This window comes from Lupinus angustifolius, chromosome LG04 (assembly GCF_001865875.1).
Source record: "Lupinus angustifolius cultivar Tanjil chromosome LG04, LupAngTanjil_v1.0, whole genome shotgun sequence".
NCBI lineage: Eukaryota > Viridiplantae > Streptophyta > Magnoliopsida > Fabales > Fabaceae > Lupinus > Lupinus angustifolius.
This window is the reverse complement of record NC_032012.1, coordinates 11,020,872-11,042,787: the sequence shown is the minus strand read 5'-3', so window position 1 is coordinate 11,042,787 and position 21,916 is coordinate 11,020,872. Positions and strand designations below refer to the sequence as shown.

Here is a 21,916-nt window from a genome sequence, read left to right as displayed (position 1 = left end):
AACAAGGAAGCATGGAAGAAACAATGTGAAAGCCAGAATTAACATTTGGTGCCAAGATTTTACCAATTTGATCATAATCGTGTTACAATAAAGGTATCTCTGAAACACATTCAACCAAATGAGAAGCTATAGTAATAACTTATCCTACAGTAGTTGCCTAAGAGTGCTTAATTTATCTTTTTAGGTACCCCTATTACCAAAGGCCTTCCTTACAAACATTTGCCTTATAAGTTCCTCACACTTAAGACTTCCATATTTCTCAAGTTACAAGATGAATTCCAAAAAAAATTGATTTTGAACCCATCTTGGAAAAGTAATAAAAATATGGGATAAAATGATTTGGGAGAAATAATAAAATGATTTTGCCCAATCTTTCTATTTGATGATAATGGGATTTTGATTTATCTCACACGAATGATTATATAGGAAAGAGCTCAAGAAGATATAAATGGATGTTAGTGAAACAATGTTAACATATGTTTTCATATTATATCCGACAAAGTTTTATGTTGACTGACGATTGTCTAAGATAACCTTTACCTTTTATCCAGCCATAGGATAAACTATGTATAGCAACAATCGCACATATATAGACATGTTTTATATTAATATATGTATAAACAAATTAAATGAAATATTCTTGCCTTAACTCCTAACAAAAAGGTATGCCTCTTGACACATTCTAAGAATACTAATGCTAAAGACCTAATCTTAATTGTAAGGACATTCTTGCGTCCAAAATCCTTTTTACCACATCTCCTACAAAAGAATCAAAGCAAGATAAGCAACAACCTTTAATTAGACTAGTTTCTCCATCAGCCATTAGTTCAATGTGGGGACAAATGAATGGTGGGGGCACAGTGCAAACCTCAGTCTTGTTATGCTCTAGGCCACAAGCTGCTAGTATGGTGTGTGTAGAACTTCTGGCAATGTCCTTGAAAGTACTATACCCTGAATCAAGAAATAAAAAGCATTTTTAAGATTTCAATAAGATGAACAAAATGAAAATCAATAGAACCACAAATGCAAAGAAATCATCCAATTTCCCCTTTATAAGAAATCATGACGAAAATTTGTTTTTTTAATTCTCTAAGGTGTTGGACCACAGGATAAGCTCAAAAAGCCATGGAGATTTGCATATTGGCTAAGTGAAGAACTACATAAATGAGCTTGACACCAGTGCACCACATCTTTACTCAAAATCTTAACGGGTTGTTTTCGAGTTAGCTTTTGCCAACTCACAAGCAACCACCATGTCAATGAGTCTATAGGTCTTCTCACTTATATACTATTGTTCACTTAACTCATTCTTTCTTGCCAGGAAGCTTCCAACACTCCCTTGAATTTCCAACATGATAATGAACCATGCTCTAAAGTTGGCAAGCCTTCACATCTACACTCCTTCCCATGTATATACATACGAGTGAAGGATATATAGTAGAAATAAATACTTGTAGCTGATAGAAGAGAAACTACACTTACCTAAATCAACATCTCGAGAAAAGCTCTTCAGGTGGCTTTTAACCATTGACTGCAGCTGCTCTTTGACAAGGGGGAAGTTACTCTCTCCTTTGATAGCAGAGGACAAGTTACTGTCAGTGACAATGTTTGATCTGCTGCTGAACTGATGGACTGGTCCATAATCGGATATGGTGGGTATCTCCACATGTGCAGGCCATAGCACCCCATTCATGAGCCTGTCGTCAATCAAGGTTGTTGAGTCCTGGACCGGCCTTCTTGAATTGCTTATTCCAATGGAGAAGATATCACCATTCTGCATTAATGGAGAGGCATTGTGGCATAGTCTCTCCTCAAAGAATGTGTGGTATGATGTTCCCACATCCTGTGTCTGTCTATATTGAATGGCTGTTTCCCTACTTTGATCAATTTGAGAGCTAAACAAGTTACTCGTTGAAGTGGTAGCGGAAATACCATTAATTCTGCCAGTTGTAGAAGTCATTCTATCTACTGAAAGTAGCTGCTGAATTTGACGGTGGATCCTGCGCCTCTCTGATAAAGTCCCTCCTCCAGATACAGGAGAAGCTCCTTCAACATTTCTGCCAGAAAATCTAGAAGATGAAAGATGCCCAAATCCTTGACTAAACGATGTACAAGGTGAAGAAATCAAGTGAAGGTCTATACTTTCTGGTACAAGAACGTGTGATGGTCGAACAAGTGGGCTTTGGGTTGTCACCGTTGGAGGCACAGGTTCTTGATCTTGGGTGCTCGAGGATCCCAAGGTAACTGGTCTACATCCATCACAATACCAATTACCTTCGGGTACTTCCCGCCCCAGACCAACACAATATGTGTGAGCAGGGGAATCACAGATATCACAGAGTAACATGAGACCATCATCTCCACCTTCATGGCACTCTGAACAAATAACAGAGTCATATGGATCAATATAGCTCATGAGTTCTTCTTCAGAGGGCTGATAAACCTGCATGTGAAATCAAAATATTTTCACCAGGAGCAACAAATTGAATAAAGTGAAAAACCATAAGCAAAAGCTAAAAACTAAAACAATAAATAATATTCGAATACCTGATCACGTTCCGGCACCTGAATCACAGATTCTTTTAAATCAAGCCCTGCCAATGATCGTGCAGGCTTATTGATTGTTGTGAATCTCTGCTTACACATAGGGCAGCGAGACTCCACCTTTGCCCACTCCATAATGCAAGCAAAGCAAAAATAGTGACTGCAACAATCTAGTACTCCCCTTGGTCTTCTTTTATTTTCCTCAGAAAGACAAATTCCACACACCTGCTTTCCCACCTCGGTTTTTAAATCCTCTACCTTTTCCTTACCCTTTCTTCCTTGAGGTTCCTCTATCTTTTCCTTACCCTTGTGGCCTGGAGGACTCCATTGCTGTTGTAGATCCTCATGCACTCCAACCTCTTCATTTTTCATTTGAAGGGAAGAACTCCTCAAGTTCCTTCTTAAATTTCTACACAATGCCTTGGCTTCTCTCACTTGTTCTCTCTCTTCTTCAGAGACAGTAAAATTATAATCATGTGATACAGACACGTGATCTGAATCGGAATTGAAACCTTCGAGAAGAATCCTTCTCCTAACCCGGCTCGGTATTTCTCTACTCTTTCTCCTGATGGCTGGGCAATTATCTATAAAATCATCTACCTCATTACTTCTTACTTTCCTCCTTAACCCTCCATTCTTTCTTTTCTTTCTCGAGGGTTGGTTTGAAGCTCTAGATCTCCTCCTTTTTCGACCTCTGGTGGAAGACGCAGAAACCCTTCTTTGCAAAACCTTCTTGTCCATTTTCACGCCATTATTTTTCTTCCTTTTCCCCCTTGTTTCTTCTTCCACGTCTGAGTAATATTCTTCCTCTAGTGTAAATTCCTCATCACCATCATCATCATCATAATTGAAATCCTCGTCATCACAATTGAAATCCTCATCTTCATCCTCCTTGTTTCGAACTCTGGTAGAAGTCACAGGAACCTTTCTTTGCGAAACCTTCCTGCTCATTGTCACATCATTATTTTTCTTCTTTCTCCCCCTTGTTTCTCCTTCCACATCTGAGCAATATTCTTCTTCTGGTGTAAATTCCTCATCACCGTCATCATAATTGAAATCTTCATCATCATCCTCATCATCTCCATCTTGTTGTTCTTCTGCTTGTTCCAGTGTTTCTGCATGTGTAGTCCTACCTCTCTTTCGTGAGGTTTTGCTTCCATTTCCCATTGGATCACAAATGCTGTTTTTGGCCTTTGATCTATTAAATTTACAAACTCGTTGAATTTCCTCCTCCTCTTCTACAAAATTATCTAAACTTTCCTCTGATTGACATTCATCTAAACCATAATCCTCTGGACAATCAGACACACCCTCACCATCATCCGAAACCACATAGTCCTCATCAGAATCATCGGAACCACTGCCTTTTTTTGACCGAACCCTTTTCCTGTAATTGATTTTGCCACTAACCTTTCCTCCCCTTACCATCTGTTCTCAAAAACAAATATGGCCAATACTTCAATTCATCAAAACCCCATTCAACTGTATAATTCTAAACCATGAAAACTTCTCAAAAACAACAACAAATAAATCAAATTTATTAATTTCATTATAAATTGCATTATTTTTCCATTCAAATTTACCTCTAAAGCTCAACTCAATTAGGATACTATAATAATTGATACCTAATAAATAAGATCTGATTTAGCAATTAGCATAACCATAAGAAAGAAATTAAGTACATAGATCCAATAATTAGTTTTTTTTTCTTCATAAATCACCAAATTAGATGAATCAAAAGCATAGCAATTAAAATAAAAAAAATTAGATGTTATATTCCATAAAATTCAGAAAACAAAAATCATCATATGAATCAAAAGCATAGCAATTGGGGCAAAACTATATACATATAATTGAATTGAAACAGAAGATTAAAGTGGGAATTTTGTGAAGAGAAAAAGAGAGAGATTTGGTATACCTATGAGAGGAAGAGGAATCAAAGCAAAAAGCAAAGGATGAATTGGTTTCTGAATCCAAGAAAACGTTTCGTTCCGAAACTGCGGTTTCGGATTTTGTTTCTTTTTATTTTCTATACTTCTTTCCTTTTTTCTATGGCACTATACAACAAACAATGGATTTGAAACAATTGCTACTGGTTCACATTAGTTAACTAAGTGATCCCGAGTCTAAAGTTATGATACTTAGATACTAAATTGAAAAAGAAAGATCATTCCAAAAGTGATTAGTTTATTACTTACCATCTTAAAGAATATCTTATAGTTATACCAAAAATAGAAAGATAAATATTAATAATTAATAATTATGTTTAATTATATGAGAATAATATTTCTTCATTTCTTTTTAGAGTGAAATAAAACAACATTATTAGAGTAATGTTTCATTTTTAAATTTTAAAGAAATTGTCTGATTCGCCTCCTGAATTATTATAGTTTGACAAGATTTAACATAGTTGAATTAGAAATTTTTCAATTAATCCATATCGATATAATATATTATTCTGTAAAGACTGTGAATTGATTGTTTTCAAATACATTTAGCAATCAAATCGTCCTAATAGTACTTAACATTGGTTTATATCACTTGTATATGATGTCCTACTAATAAGTGAGTTAATTAGTTTAAAGATTCCATCTGAAAAATAATACATTCGTGTAGGAACTAAAACTTTAACTACTCCAAGATTAGGTTTTATTGTCATGTGTAATGAAAATGTGTAAGTAAAAGTAGTGGGCATATACATTCATAGTTACATATACTCATTGTCATGATTCATATTTATTCTTACACATAACATAGCATGATAATAAAGGCTACACATTCATTGCTATAGAAACATAACATAGCAAAACAGATTATATATGGAGATATATAATTTTAGTATGAACTACATGTGAATCACCAAAGATGTTATCAACATCAACAACATATTTATTATTAATAGTCAATAATAATTAAATATAAATGTTTAATAATATATGACAATGTATATTATTACATATATTTTTTCTGATATAAATTTCCATCAAGACTCATAATTGTTGGATAAGACTGAAGATTATGTATTTTTCTTAGAAAAGTTTGTAGTTATTTTAACAAAAATTGAGCATGCACCTAGTCTCACATGGCAACATAAGTTGCCACCTTAAGTAGTAAATATAGAAAAAGTACTCTGAATTTTGAATAGAGATTTGTACGTATTCTCTTTTATTAGACGATAAACCTTTGTTTGGTAATATCTTTGGGTCTATAAATTAATTTACGATCTTATTTAACTAAAAATAAATTAATCAAATTATTTTCCTATAATGGATTTTCAAGATTTCGCTTTGCACAGAAACACTAAAGTGCTGGGGGACCCAATCTGATTCGTTAAAATCCCCATCCAACCAATTTGCCTTGAATTGACGTTGCACACTATTTGATTTCATCGAAAGAAAACTTGAAAATGTAATATGAATTATTAAGAGAATATCTATTCATTCATTTTAATATTTATGTATATATGTTCACTAATCATCCATCATTCATGTGTATTAATTTTTTAAAGAATTGATGATAATTAAATATTATTGATAAATAATATCTAAAGATTTATCCATTCATTTTAATATTTATGCATATACGTTTACTAATCATCCATCATTCATGTGTATTAATTTTTTTTGAAGAATTGATGATAATTAAATATTAATAATAAATAATATTTAAAGATTTATCCATTCATTTTAATATTTATGCATATAATTACTAATCATTCATCATTCATTTTTATTAGTTTTTAGAAGAGTTAATGATAATTAAACATTAATAATAAATGATATAATGAAAATGTATAAAAATTCTAATGCATATATATTTTCTCTTCATTTTACTACTTATAAAATAATTAAAAATCAATAATGATTATATTTAAATGGTAAATAATACAACGACAACGGTAAAAAAAATTATTTTTCTGAATTATTTCTGAGTATGTACATTTTGTTATCAATTATTAATAAAAAAATTTATGAAGGCAGTGTTAATACACCATTCCTCTTGTTATTGATCATGAATTCGCACTTTGACATCAAAATTCATTTAGCTTTTAGACAATTCCTTCAATTAGTTAGTTTAGGTAATCTATCTAACTAAAGACATCAAGCATGTTAGTTCTTCACTTTTTTAGGTTAAATAATAGCTGCCCCATATTGTTACAACATACATAAAGTTCAAAGTTGTCCATAATTTACCAAGTGGATATTAATGCAATAGCCCTATTCTTCTCTTTAAACTTATTGTTACTTCAATGAAGTAAAGAACTTATATTCTTTTTGTTGGGTATTCTAAGTGCGAATGAAAAAATCTCACAATATAAAGTTGATAAGTTAAAAAACATATAAGTTAATGGCCTCATAAGCCTAATACCTTAAGGTTTTGGGTTAAGATGTGGAGTCAAAATTCAATTATATGATTCTTTCACTTAGTCTATAGAAGAATATTATAGCCCCTAGATGAAGATCTCCTAACAAGTGGTATTAGAGCCGATGATTCGATGGCTCAACCGATATTGAAGTGATAAGTGGTCGATAGATGCATGTGAGTTCCTTGTATCGAAAGTCGTCCTAACGAGAGGTCAATGTGGCGTATTTTGTTGATAAAAAGACAAGCCAACAATAGTGCAAGTAGATAGAAAGTTGAGCTTCAGGTATCTGATATTCAATGGTGGTGCAAGTAGATAGAGAGCTGAGTTGTAGTGTATCCGACACTCAAAGGGTAACTCACACTTGAGGGAGAAATGTTGGATATTCCAAGTATGAATGAAGCAGTCTCACATTATGTAAAAGGGAATGATTTAAAGAGCTACAAGTTAATAGACTCATAGATCTATTACCTTAAGGTTTTGGGTCAAAATATAGTATTAAACTCACTTATATGCTTCTTTCACTTAATTCATAAAAGGAAGAATGTTATAGCCCATGAATAAAGATCTCTCAACATTCCTTTTAGCGACCAAAGGTTCTCTTTTTATGAAGACATGATGCACATGGAAGCACATCTGTTGTCCAACTTTTTGTATCAATCTATGTATCATCAACTCTAACTGGTTAAAAATATGATTTAAGTTAAAATTGTAATTATTAAATATTTTTCTAGCCAATCTATCTCGTGACACATGAAGAGGTATAAAATAGTGGAACATAGGCACATATACGCCTTAGGCTTTTGACTTAGGCCGTCTATTACCTCATAAAAATGATTCTCTGGCGTTATTTTCTTTCTTTCATATAATTATGTGAGAAGAGAGATCAATTTTATTAGTAGCTTAAGTCAAGATTTATAAAATTACAGATTATAACAAACCAAGATTACAGTGTGGTCATGATCAGGATGATTTACTAGCCTACCTTGCAATTTATTTAACTACATTATAAATTTTTTAATCTCTTCAATCACAAAGGATTTTATCATAGACTACCATGGCATAAACATATATATATATATATTATCATACATTTTTTTCCGATGCCTTTAGTATATTGTTTTGATCACAGTAGCCGTGTAGTGTACACAACCTTTTTTCTTCTAATTGAACAAAGTTAGGACACGGGTCATGGGTTTAAGTTGTATTAAGTATAATGTTATTAAATTTTGTTTGGAGTGACTCATCTTACCTAGAATTGAACACCTAATCAGTCTAAGTGGCTCATTCGATCCGCCATGAATCAGAATTAATATAAATTAGTTGATGATTTTCAATTTATTTATGACAGTTTTAGTAAAATTTTCTCTATTGATTATTTAATTAGGTAATTGTGTGGTAAAACTATTTTTAAAATTTGAAGTATAAAGTTATTAAAAAAATTTAGAACTTTTTTTATCTAAATAATCGATTTAACTGATCCAACTAATGATCCACTAATTCGATTATGGGCCCAATTACCTATTCAATTTATCACTTATTCGAATTTAATAATACTGATTAAATTGTTCACATATCAGAATATAACATATGAGTGATATTGATATAATTTTAAATGAGAAAAAGATGTATGCATTGATAGTTAAATTTTTTTTACTCTCAGTACATTATTTATCATTTATTTTTAATAATCATCAACTTTTAAATAAAAGTAATAGAAATTATGGACAATCTGAATAACTAAGGTCCAAAAATATTAACTATATGGATACCTAGAGTTTAGGCTAAGGGAACAACAATCTGAATTGTAAATGCATTAAGCAACAAAGATTGTGTTTTTTCTTTCTGTTTATAGTATATTTAACAAAACTAGATTTAGGAAGATAAACAAAACTACCAAATTCTTATTCACTAGACATCAATATAGTTATCTTACAACATATGCCATGTTTTCTCTTTTTTAGTTAGCATGGCCCTATTGGGCATTAATTAGAGGTTAGTAATGCTTTGACATTAATTCTTCTAAAGTTGGATTAGAAATAATTACAAATTAAGACCCATTGTGACCACAATCATATACGTTGAATCAAATTATTCATGACACAAAAGCTATGACTATACTATATACGTTGAATCACATCACTTCCAAAATTTAAAAGAATAATAATATCAATCCTACAAAAGGGAGAGTGCATAAAGAACCCACCTACAAGGGCTTCCATGCATTAATTATAATATATATTTTTCGTACTGTCAAGTATATTCCCTCATCTTTTGAATAATGAACTAATCACTTTCAAGATACGTAATTGCCTCTTCTAACAAATATCACTCTCATGAATCGAATTCTTGACCTTTTGGTCTTTCTGAAGATCTAGCAGAGTCTTATATCACTATATCAACGCATTGTTGATATACATTATAATATTTTAGTTTTAGATCATTAACTTTGAATGTCAATTTGATAAGGATTCATGTAAACAATCCATACATTTAGATTATGCTAGGAAAACAACTTTAATGTATGTACAGATGTTATTATAACAATTTACACTTTGTTAAGGAAAATTAAGTTTCGGTGGACCATAAATAATCCACAAAAACATTAATTTTAAACTATGTTAGGTTCATTTAATTTGTGTAATGATGCTAATCATGCATGAAGAATAATTATTTTATGTTAGATTTTGTTTATTATGTCCAAGTTCTTTAAAGTCTAATGATGATAACATGTTCAGGCTTTACATATAAGAGTGTTTCTTTGGTGGAGCAGTAATTAAACGTTAAAAATATATTACTTAAAACTCTACATAATATGCAATTTAATCTTTAATCTTCAAAATATATGTCAATATACTCTAAATTCTAATTACAAAAAAACATTTCTCGTCCAATTTTAACTTTTTTAGATGGGAAGGCAAAATACCATAATTAAAACAAAACTTGAAGATAGATACTTCTATAAAGAGGTTTAAGTTTCTTATTTTTATCCATTATCTTTATTTATACATAAAAATAATTTATTAATTATTTGTGTAAAAAACTATTGGTTTACAAAATTATTTAGTCTTTTCAGATAATATCAAATTGTACAATGTTTATGTTGGATCTAGTTTAGTTAAACCAAGAAAAAAGATCCTCTCTCTTCAAATATTTTTGTCTCAATGTCCCAAACTAATCAAATCTCATCAAATAATATAAAAAAGTTGTTTTTTACTTTTATAATTTTTCTTTTTAAATATGTGGCAATTTTCAATTGATTTAGGACATAATAAAACATCATTTGCTTCTATCCTAATCCGACTCAATATTAACCTGACAAAATTTTAAATGGAATCATGTCAACATAATGAATAAATTTGAATAATCTATTAACTAAATCATAGAATTAGATAACCAACACTAAAACTAAATCAAAATGTATTTGGTTATATAAAAAAATTATTGGGTTAAAAATGTCTATCTCATGTTTAATTGTATATTAGAATTTACAATCTTTTCGATAAATATATTTTTGGCCCCGTAAACATGGTTGATTTTGTAATAATTCTGACAAATATTTTAGACTATATAATCTTCTCAAGTTTAAGGCTATTTTATGTACGTCAAAGAGTGGACCACATCTTAACCAATGACACGAGACATTCACATGGATTTTTAATTATATGAATACTTAATAAATACATTAAATACCCAAAAATAATTTTAAAAAATACTAATATTATTTTAACAAAATATAGGAAAATCAACAAGACATTGATATAGTGATATAAGACTCAATCAAATTTTTAAATGGATTTAATATGTATACACGGATAGTGTAAGTGTTTTTTACACTGTCAGCAAATCTCCACCATTCATATATTAGTTACTATTAACTTTCAAATAAAAGTATTACAAATCAATGGTGGATGATATACTGACAGTGTAAAAAACTTTATGCCGTAAGTATATAGATTTTAAACTCTTTTTAGATTGGTCAAAATGTCACAAATTCAATTACTGGGAACAATATTTATTAAGATGGACAATCACATATCATCAAAAAATATCAAAGGTTATACAAAAAATAGAGTAGAAGAACAATATTTGGTACCCTTTTGTTAGTGGAAATTAAACCACTAAAATTCTTAGATTATTGTTTATAGACAATTGTTTTAATTAAATAAAAGGTATCGAAAATAAGTTCTGTATTTTTTAACGATGTATTTATTTTTCTTCTTAATTTTTTTAACTTGTCTCTTATTAAGATGTATTTAACTATTTATATAAGAAAACATTTCTACATGTATGACATGTGTTATCATTAATTAACATGATTTAACTATTAATTAATTACCATGATTTAACTATTAAGATATTGACCTAGTAGTATAAGGTCCTATTAAATTTTTAGAATGATCAAAAGTCAATATAACAATTCCTAAAAGTGATACTTACTAAAAGGTGCAGTCACATATTCAAAAAATGATTAGTTCATTGACCATAAAGTAAAATAATACAATTTGTAGAACCAAAATAAAATTAACAAGGTTTACCGCCACGTAACAATGTTGATGTGGCTCTTCATCAATTTGACTATTTAAGATGAATGAATCAATGGATATAATAATCTTAAATTTACATGAAGAACACATACTAAAAAAATATTACATTAAATAATCATAAAATCTCTTATATTTCCATTCACCAAAAAAACTTAATTAAACCAAAAAAATTTAAAGGTAAAATCATTACGATAATTATAATTTCCCATAAAGTTTGAGAAAGAGAATAAAGTATATAAATTTACTATTATGCTTTAAATAATGACCCATTAAATTCAAACCATTAAGTGACATAGCGAGAGGGTCGGAACCAGGTTCGGTGTTAGCTTTTCTACGTCAATACCTATATATATATATATGAAACTTGAGAAGAAAGAGAAAGACTAACATAAGAAGAAGGAAAAAAAAAACAACCTTTGTTATTGTCTCTGTGATTCTGTAGCTTCATCTTCAAGAAGCTTTTTCCAGAATCACAGTGTCTATATAAATTCATATTCATTTTTTTTTTCTTAAGCTTTTTTTGTTTTGGTTAGAATTTGAATACAATTCTGGGTCTCCAAGTTTTTTGGATATTTTTTTGTTTTGGTTTGTGTTCTTAAGGTTATGGCAACAGAGCAAGTTTTGCCATTCTCTGTTATATCTGTGGTTGAAGATGTTCTTCAAAATCATGGTCGAAGATTGAGTGATGTTAATTTGGCTTCAAGAAAAGCTGAAGAAACTTGTATATATCTATTTCCTTTATTATCTCCATGTTTTGTTTTCCATCCTTTTTTAATGGAGTTAGTGTTTTAAAATGCGGATCGCGGTTAATGCGATTGCGATCGTTGTGATGCGAGTTGTGGCTGTTACTATGTGAATTATTTTGTGAGTAAAAACATATTTTTGACATCGATGCGGTTGCGTTGTGACCTATTGCGATCGCATCACTGTGATTCGGTATCATAATGTGTTGTGGCCGTCACCGCAATCGCAATATTGCAGCCGCATCATGTAATGTGATCCGCAATTTAAAACACTGAATGCATCATTTGACTTTTTATTTTTACTCTCAAAATATTATTATGAAATCAATTAATGTGTTAGAAATTTTGTAATGCATAGCAAATGCTGTTTTGTTTTCTTTTGCTGGCCAAGAATGTTGTTTCAAGTTTCAACCAATTAAATGACATTGGTTTTGTTTAAAGTTGTGTTTTTTTTTTGTTTTGTTTCATGAGCATGTAAATGTTTTATGAAAAATAAATTTAGACAACTCTATAACAAGACATTTTTACATTATGTTATAAAATTAAGTAATTGTTAAGAAAGTTGTCAGAATTTGTTGTATAGATAAAAGTGTTTTATGATTGGTCAAATTATTATTCAATCAATAACCATAATGTGTATGGAATACAGAATGTATCATTAGAAGTCTTTGTAATATTATGGTACAAATGTGATAAATGATGTACTTAATGATATTTCGGTTGTGACTGCATGAATGAACCAATATCAAAGTTCCAAGGTAGAATAATAACAGAGATTGTAATTGTCTGATATTGCAGCCTTGAGAAGGTATGAAGCAGCTGGTTGGCTGAGAAAGACAGTTGGAGTTGTTGGAGGGAAAGACTTGCCTGCAGAACCTTCCGAAGAAGATTTCCGGCTCGGATTGCGCAGCGGGATTATCCTCTGCAATGTTCTTAATAAAGTTCAACCAGGGGCAGTGTCCAAGGTATGTTCCTTTAATGAAGCCTACCCCTACTGCTATGCTTTTTTTAGCATTATGTATGTTTCCCCTTCAGAAATTCTAACATGCTCCAACGAAATTTCTAGCATCCTCGCGAAATTTCAATCCGTGTGCTCGAGAATTAATTGTTGCTCCATGAGCACTCTTCAATTTGTCTTGTTAATCATTACTCTTATGTGACAATTGTTGCGCCGATGTTGTTAGGTAGTTGAAGCTCCGAATGATTCTGTTCTTATTCCTGATGGAGCAGCATTGTCTGCATATCAATACTTCGAAAATGTACGAAACTTTCTTGTAGCTTTGGAGGAAGTAGGGCTTCCAACCTTTGAAGCTTCTGATTTGGAACAGGTACTAATTAATCAAATTCGGAATCTTTATGTTTAATACTTTGATAGAGTTGTTGGATTGAAACCAATGCTATTATAATCACATAAAATTATGCTATAGAAACACATCTATTTACATTTGCTGTGACTTGTAACTGATATTTTGCAAGCATTTTTTTACATGATGTATTTACAGGGAGGAAAATCTTCAAGGGTAGTGAATTGTGTTCTAGCACTTAAGTCCTATGCTGAATGGAAGCAAGGCGGAAAACTCGGAACATGGAAATATGGTGGCATTGGGAGTTCAAAACCACCTACCTCTGGGAAACAACTTATGAGGAAAAACTCAGAACCATTCATGAAGTCTTTATGGACTCCTACACCATCGGTAGACAGAGATGCTATGAGTGATCACTCTTCATACAGCGATTCCGGGCTTGAGCACAATGAAGGGGTTCGGATAGAGCTTTATAGTTTGTTTTCGACTTTTTATCTAGATCGTGAGAATCTTCTTCTCATCAGCCTAAGCTTATTGGTTTTTATCTGCAGGGTTCCTTTCCTTTCTTACATTCATTAGTTCGCGAATATTTGTGCGACAAGAGGCCAGAAGAAATTCCCACTGTAAGGGTTATTGCTTCTTTACTAGATAAACGCAGTTGTATGTAATACAATAAATTCGGACAATTTCCCCAACAACTTTACATTTTATAAAGCAAAGTAAAAGTACTATGTGTTACAAGAATCGAAGTTATCGAAAATTCGGGGTAGTTCCTTTTTCTTTGGTTTTATACCTCCGCAGTTCTCCTTATAGATATAACCTCTTTTGCCATGACAGGTTGTGGAGTCCCTGCTAGGCAAAGTAATGGAGGAGTTTGAGCGTCGTATGCAAATCCAACACGAAACTGTATGCATCTTTCTCTTTTATTCATGTTCAATTTCATACCTGGTGACACAGTTCTGAAAGGAAACTTCATATTTCTTATCGGAAGTTTCACTCGCACACACAAACTAACACACTTGACCCGGCGCATGAATCTTACTGAACTTATTGTTAAAATTTTCATACTTGCAGCTTAAAATAACTCAAGATGAAAAGCCACCTTCGGAACTAGAATGTTCGATCTCAAAAGCTACTTCTGTTGATGAAGAGGTAAAACTCAGATTCCACATATACATATCTATCGAGTGCAACCGAATATGCAAAGAGTGGCTATTATTATGATCTCAACTTCCTGTGATTAACTTTTTTGTCTGTAAATTATATTAAGATGGAAGAAAAGGAAGATGCACAGGACCTACAGGTTAAAGAGGAGTTAGAAGAGGAATCTTATGATACGAAGAATGACCACGACGAATCGAGTAGCCAGAATTTGAAGAAGCAAGAATTAGTCCAACAACAAAATAGAAGCATTCAGGTAACTTGGTAATACATAATGTAATTTGATGTTGACATTGTTCATAAACTGATTAAGTAACAAATTTAATATTGGTATCTTTTAGGAATTGAAAACTATAGTCTATGAAACAAAATCCGGAATGGAATTTCTGCAAAAGAAATACCAGGAGGAGATCATCTATCTAAGTATGTAGACTCAAAAATCAAATCCCTCAATTTTTTATAGGAATATCAATTATATATCTAATTACTAGCTAGTTAACCTTTTTCAGGTAAGCACTTGCATAGCCTAGCTTCGGCTGCATCCGGATATCATAAAGTTCTCGAAGAAAACCGCAAGTTATACAATCAAGTGCAGGACCTGAAAGGTAATTGAAGTGATCGAGATTCTGTCTATAATTTTACTCTTTGGATTTTCATGTTCTAAGTGAGAATGAATGGCCTATTTTTTTCATGTTTATAGGAAATATTCGGGTGTACTGTCGAGTTCGGCCCTTCTTAGGTGGCCAACCAAGCCATTATAGCTCTGTCAGTAATGTGGAGGAGGGAAATATCTCAATCTTAACACCTTCCAAATATGGCAAAGAAGGGAAGAAGATATTTAATTTCAATAGAGCATTCGGTCCTTCTGCAACCCAAGGTTGGTCTTAGGAGAAAATATTATATGGTATTGAAATATAATGAATGCATGTTCTAAGAAATATCTATCAATTGTTTTTATACAAAGTTATGTAAGTTTTAAGTCACTAACTTAAAATCAATGGTGAATATCCTTATTGGAGTATGCATTTATTGTCACTCATTATGTTTTCATTGTTAATGATCTTTATGGTTGCTTGCAGCGGAAGTTTTCTCCGATATGCAGCCTCTGATTCGTTCTGTTCTAGACGGGTACAATGTTTGTATATTTGCCTATGGTCAAACAGGATCCGGAAAAACACACACTATGGTAAGACATTTGGACAACATTGTTGGCTTCACTATGTTTCCGCCCAATGACTTGTGTGAATTGTAATAAATGTATCGTTGTGTTGGTGCAGTCTGGACCGGACGAACTTACTGATGAAACAATAGGTGTCAACTACCGTGCGTTGGGAGATCTTTTCCTTCTCTCGGAACAAAGGAAAGACACCATTTGCTACGATATCAATGTCCAGATGCTCGAGATTTACAATGAGCAAGTCCGAGACTTATTAACTACAGATGGTGCCATCAAAAGATATCCTTCTCTATACTAACTTGCTAATAATTTTTCTAATGTGCTGAATCAGTGTATGTCATTTTCAATTAGTTATTCTCTTGTTCCTCTATGTTATCCTTAATGCCTGCATACATTAGAAATTCGCAACAGTTCCCATAATGGCATTAACGTGCCGGACGCAAACCTTGTTCCTGTTTCATCAACTTCAGATGTCATAAATTTGATGAACTTGGGACATAAGAATCGGGCCGTTGGTTCTACTGCCATGAATGATCGCAGTAGTCGTTCTCACAGGTAATTAGAAGATCTCGACCCATTGCGATCGAATATGTTTATGAATAACAAATTCAGCCAACTTTCGTACTCCTAGTACTTGTAGTATGCATTACAAAAATCAAAGTTGTCTAAAAAGTTGCGCAGATTTGTTGTACAAACAATAGTCTCTTTCGCAATCATGTACGTTTCTGATCACAATCTTAACTTGCTGCTAACTTGTAATGGCATATATATAATTGCAGCTGCCTAACAGTTCATGTTCAAGGAAGATACCTGACATCGGGAAGTACAATTCGCGGTAGTATGCATCTCGTGGACCTGGCCGGAAGTGAGAGGGCTGATAAATCCGAGGCCACAGGGGATAGACTTAAGGAAGCTCAACATATAAACAAGTCACTTTCTGCCTTAGGAGATGTAATTGCTTCCCTTGCCTCAAAGAATGCACATGTTCCATACAGAAACAGTAAACTTACTCAGCTGCTTCAGGATTCTCTTGGAGGGCAAGCTAAGACACTCATGTTTGTTCATATTAGTCCTGAGCCTGAAGCTCTTGGAGAAACACTTAGTACATTGAAGTTCGCAGAACGAGTTTCGACTATCGAACTTGGTGCTGCTAGAGTTAACAAAGATGCTAGTAGTACTAGTAATTCAGATGTGAAAGAGCTTAAAGAACAGGTTCTTACTTTTTCTTTCTTCTGAGAGATACACACATCCCGTGTTTCAAATTGCGGACAACATCATGTGATGCAGCCACAATACTGCGGTTGCGGTGACTGTTGTAACCGCATCACACTGCAATTACCATGTGACACGAATCACAATAATGCGACCGCATTTGGGCCACATCAGGTCACAACGCAACCGCATCGGGCCGCATCATACCACATCGATATCAAAAATATTTTTTTACTCACAAAATAATTCACACTGCAACAGCCACAATCCGCATCGCAACTGCCGCAGTAACCACAACTGCAATTTAACACTGTCGACGACATTATTGTATGTTGTATCTTCAAAATAGAGAATTTTGAGTGTTTTTTTGTATGATCTTATTTGCTAGATTGCAAGTCTAAAGGGAGCATTGGCTAGGAAGGAAGGAGAACAAGTACGTGCAAATAGTAACAACCATGAAGCACCAAAGTTGAAATCTTGTGGTTCTTCTCCTATAAGATTTGGAATCCAAAAGCCAAGAGATGATTCAAGTAGCTTAGAGGTAACTTGTTATTAAACTTAAAGAAATTAACTTAGTCATTTGAAGCATGCAAGAACACATCATTTATATTCAAACCCCTCAAACACTTGCATACTTTTGTTGCTAAATTTAACAGAAATTATATCTTTTCATTTTTTTAGTCACTTATTGTTGAGATTGTTGAAATATATTAAATTGCGACATTGTTTAGTATTAGAATGAAAGAAAACGCCGAGACTATACATTAGGCTTAATTTCTTTCTTATAATTTGCACTAATTAGAAACACTTTATCTCTTGCTCTTTATTTGATTGTTTATGTCTAATGTTGCACAACGATCTTTTTTGCTGCATCAACCTCTTAACCATCGAATTATGATAAGATACATGCCTATGAATTATAAATCATTGAGTTGTTAAATTCCGTCATTCATTTTTGGATGAACGATTATAATCTTTGATGAAGTTAGCCTCAATAACATTTACATTAAGTCTTTATACTTTGATCGTTTAAATACCTACATGCAAAAGACATTACCACCCGTACGAATGCACGAGTATCCTGCTAGTTATTCTCTGAAGACGATTCGTCACATGTGATCCTTATTTATTTTTCCTTAAAAATGATGTTGGCATGTTTGTTTAACATTGAATTCAACAATGATTTGTAGGGTCAGAAAAAGGCAGCATCAAAGCTGAAAAGAAGAAGCTTAGACATCCATGACATGTATAGAAACTCACCTCAATGGCCACATGGTGCAAATTATGGAACAAATACAAAAGATGATGATAAAGAATCATCAACTTCTAGTGATTGGAATGATAAGATTATGATGAAAAGAAATGATAGTTTAACAAGTGATGATAGCTTAGTTGGACAATGGGAATCAGAAACTAAACAATATTCTCCATTATTAAGTCCTAGTTCACTTTCAGAGACTTCAAAAATGTGCATTGAAACTTCTTCATTGCATGGTTCTGATATGAATATTAGTGATGAATGTGATGAACTTGAGATTGCAACTAGTGAATCTTCAGAATCTGAATTGAATTGGTTATCACCACATATACCTAAACCAACTACTATTTCAAATGGATTACCCTCTAAATCAAAGAAATCAACAACTCAACCCAAAGTATTAAGAATACCAGAACCAAGGTAATTATATTAACCCTCCTAAGTAGTTTAATTTGTTCATATTATTTCTATAATAGTGTGTGTGCTATACTTGGAAAATTGGATTTTCTATAATGTTAACTTGTTTGTGATGTGAATTAGTAAGAATGTTATTAATGATTTTAGTTTAAAGTTCATTATTATCTTAAGAAGGAGTAGAGAAAATGCCTCGAGCAAATATTCCAGTACTCGACTCTACGGCTATATTGTTTAATCATGGTTATATGGATATATGCATACTTCTTTTATTAATTGAATATTTGATATATATGAAAATATTTTTAATATTTGATATATTAACAATAGGATTACTTATGTGAAATAAATTTTATTAATAGGTCTAATTTTTTTCCATGTTTGTTTTTATTTTGTTTAATATTAATTTGAGTGTCTTACCAAAAATTAATGTTGCTTGTGCTCTTCTGAATATATTAACATTTTCTTATTTTTCTAATTTTGTAAATAGGACTATGATCCCATCATTAATTCCTACACCAGCAAGGAAATATTCAACAGTAGTTAGTCAACCCAGAAAGTTGCCAGGGCCTATTGATGTAAAGAGAAAAAGTGGAAATGCCAAGTGAGAAAGTTGTTGTAAGCTTTAAAACACGATGTTTTTTGTACTACTAATGATATCTTACGATAAGTATAGATTCCATAAATCCATCATGTCATTCTCTTTCTTTGTTTTGCTACATAGCCCTTAACATTTTATCATATTGATAATGTTGTGGGCTGGGAGATAGAGTCTTTCTTCTATTAATATTTTTTTAATTTTGAAGTTGGGTAATAAAATATTTGCTCGATTCATGTATTTAATGTGATACTCTATGTAGCATTACATTATGTAAGTTTATACACAGAAGTATATTCTAAAAATAGTGTGAAAGCGGGGGATGAATTTAAAACAAAATATAAATTGCCATGTAATATATATATATATGTATATGTATATGTATGTGTATATGTATATGTATATGTATATGTATATGTATATGTATATGTATATGTATATGTATATGTATATGTATATGTATATGTATATGTATATGTATATGTATATGTATATGTATATGTATATGTATATGTATATGTATATGTATATGTATATGTATATGTATATGTATATGTATATGTATATGTATATGTATATGTATATGTATATGTATATGTATATGTATATGTATATGTATATGTATATGTATATGTATATGTATATGTATATGTATATGTATATGTATATGTATATGTATATGTATATGTATATGTATATGTATATGTATATGTATATGTATATGTATATGTATATGTATATGTATATGTATATGTATATGTATATGTATATGTATATGTATATGTATATGTATATGTATATGTATATGTATATGTATATGTATATGTATATGTATATGTATATGTATATGTATATGTATATGTATATGTATATGTATATGTATATGTATATGTATATGTATATGTATATGTATATGTATATGTATATGTATATGTATATGTATATGTATATGTATATGTATATGTATATGTATATGTATATGTATATGTATATGTATATGTATATGTATATGTATATGTATATGTATATGTATATGTATATGTATATGTATATGTATATGTATATGTATATGTATATGTATATGTATATGTATATGTATATGTATATGTATATGTATATGTATATGTATATGTATATGTATATGTATATGTATATGTATATGTATATGTATATGTATATGTATATGTATATGTATATGTATATGTATATGTATATGTATATGTATATGTATATGTATATGTATATGTATATGTATATGTATATGTATATGTATATGTATATGTATATGTATATGTATATGTATATGTATATGTATATGTATATGTATATGTATATGTATATGTATATGTATATGTATATGTATATGTATATGTATATGTATATGTATATGTATATGTATATGTATATGTATATGTATATGTATATGTATATGTATATGTATATGTATATGTATATGTATATGTATATGTATATGTATATGTATATGTATATGTATATGTATATGTATATGTATATGTATATGTATATGTATATGTATATGTATATGTATATGTATATGTATATGTATATGTATATGTATATGTATATGTATATGTATATGTATATGTATATGTATATGTATATGTATATGTATATGTATATGTATATGTATATGTATATGTATATGTATATGTATATGTATATGTATATGTATATGTATATGTATATGTATATGTATATGTATATGTATATGTATATGTATATGTATATGTATATGTATATGTATATGTATATGTATATGTATATGTATATGTATATGTATATGTATATGTATATGTATATGTATATGTATATGTATATGTATATGTATATGTATATGTATATGTATATGTATATGTATATGTATATGTATATGTATATGTATATGTATATGTATATGTATATGTATATGTATATGTATATGTATATGTATATGTATATGTATATGTATATGTATATGTATATGTATATGTATATGTATATGTATATGTATATGTATATGTATATGTATATGTATATGTATATGTATATGTATATGTATATGTATATGTATATGTATATGTATATGTATATGTATATGTATATGTATATGTATATGTATATGTATATGTATATGTATATGTATATGTATATGTATATGTATATGTATATGTATATGTATATGTATATGTATATGTATATGTATATGTATATGTATATGTATATGTATATGTATATGTATATGTATATGTATATGTATATGTATATGTATATGTATATGTATATGTATATGTATATGTATATGTATATGTATATGTATATGTATATGTATATGTATATGTATATGTATATGTATATGTATATGTATATGTATATGTATATGTATATGTATATGTATATGTATATGTATATGTATATGTATATGTATATGTATATGTATATGTATATGTATATGTATATGTATATGTATATGTATATGTATATGTATATGTATATGTATATGTATATGTATATGTATATGTATATGTATATGTATATGTATATGTATATGTATATGTATATGTATATGTATATGTATATGTATATGTATATGTATAT

The 21,916-nt window shown here is 30.5% G+C and overlaps 2 protein-coding genes across 6 annotated transcripts; one reads left to right on the top strand and one right to left on the bottom strand.

Annotated features, from left to right (window-relative positions):
* On the bottom strand, positions 569–4,618 carry LOC109345838. Of its 4 annotated transcripts, XM_019585069.1 has the most exons (5): positions 4,463–4,617; positions 2,548–3,977; positions 1,483–2,443; positions 869–951; positions 569–759 (listed from the first exon to the last, which is right to left on the bottom strand). In XM_019585069.1, exons 2-5 carry the CDS (start codon positions 3,970–3,972, stop codon positions 748–750), a joined length of 2,481 nt encoding a protein of 826 aa, XP_019440614.1. In that variant the 5' UTR covers positions 3,973–3,977; positions 4,463–4,617; the 3' UTR covers positions 569–747. The 4 variants fall into 4 exon arrangements, with proteins under 4 accessions (XP_019440614.1, XP_019440612.1, XP_019440613.1 ...); XM_019585067.1 differs by having other exon boundaries at positions 693–951; positions 4,463–4,618; XM_019585068.1 differs by having other exon boundaries at positions 693–951; positions 2,548–3,972.
* On the top strand, positions 11,838–19,540 carry LOC109345837 (kinesin-like protein KIN-14I). Of its 2 annotated transcripts, none has more exons than XM_019585064.1 (19): positions 11,838–12,175; positions 12,996–13,162; positions 13,382–13,525; positions 13,700–13,957; positions 14,053–14,124; positions 14,339–14,406; positions 14,560–14,653; positions 14,772–14,918; positions 15,004–15,085; positions 15,172–15,267; positions 15,363–15,539; positions 15,742–15,848; positions 15,940–16,118; positions 16,233–16,394; positions 16,619–17,051; positions 17,440–17,592; positions 18,242–18,729; positions 19,214–19,338; positions 19,421–19,540. In XM_019585064.1, the coding sequence occupies exons 1-18, from the start codon at positions 12,058–12,060 to the stop codon at positions 19,329–19,331; spliced, it is 3,063 nt and encodes a 1,020-aa protein (XP_019440609.1). In that variant the 5' UTR covers positions 11,838–12,057; the 3' UTR covers positions 19,332–19,338; positions 19,421–19,540. The 2 variants fall into 2 exon arrangements, with proteins under 2 accessions (XP_019440609.1, XP_019440610.1); XM_019585065.1 differs by having other exon boundaries at positions 14,339–14,407; positions 14,576–14,653.

Bases quoted from the DNA above. Each gene is read 5' to 3' on its own strand.
- LOC109345837 (XM_019585064.1), top strand. From the start codon at position 12,058: ATGGCAACAGAGCAAGTTTTGCCATTCTCTGTTATATCTGTGGTTGAA. The intron at 12,176-12,995 runs GTATATATCTAT...CTGATATTGCAG, and splicing joins AAGAAAAGCTGAAGAAACTT to CCTTGAGAAGGTATGAAGCA. The intron at 13,163-13,381 runs GTATGTTCCTTT...CGATGTTGTTAG, and splicing joins AACCAGGGGCAGTGTCCAAG to GTAGTTGAAGCTCCGAATGA.
- LOC109345838 (XM_019585067.1), bottom strand. From the start codon at position 3,972: ATGGTAAGGGGAGGAAAGGTTAGTGGCAAAATCAATTACAGGAAAAGG. The intron at 2,444-2,547 runs GTATTCGAATAT...TTTCACATGCAG, and splicing joins AGGTGCCGGAACGTGATCAG to GTTTATCAGCCCTCTGAAGA. The intron at 952-1,482 runs GTAAGTGTAGTT...TTCTTGATTCAG, and splicing joins TTCTCGAGATGTTGATTTAG to GGTATAGTACTTTCAAGGAC.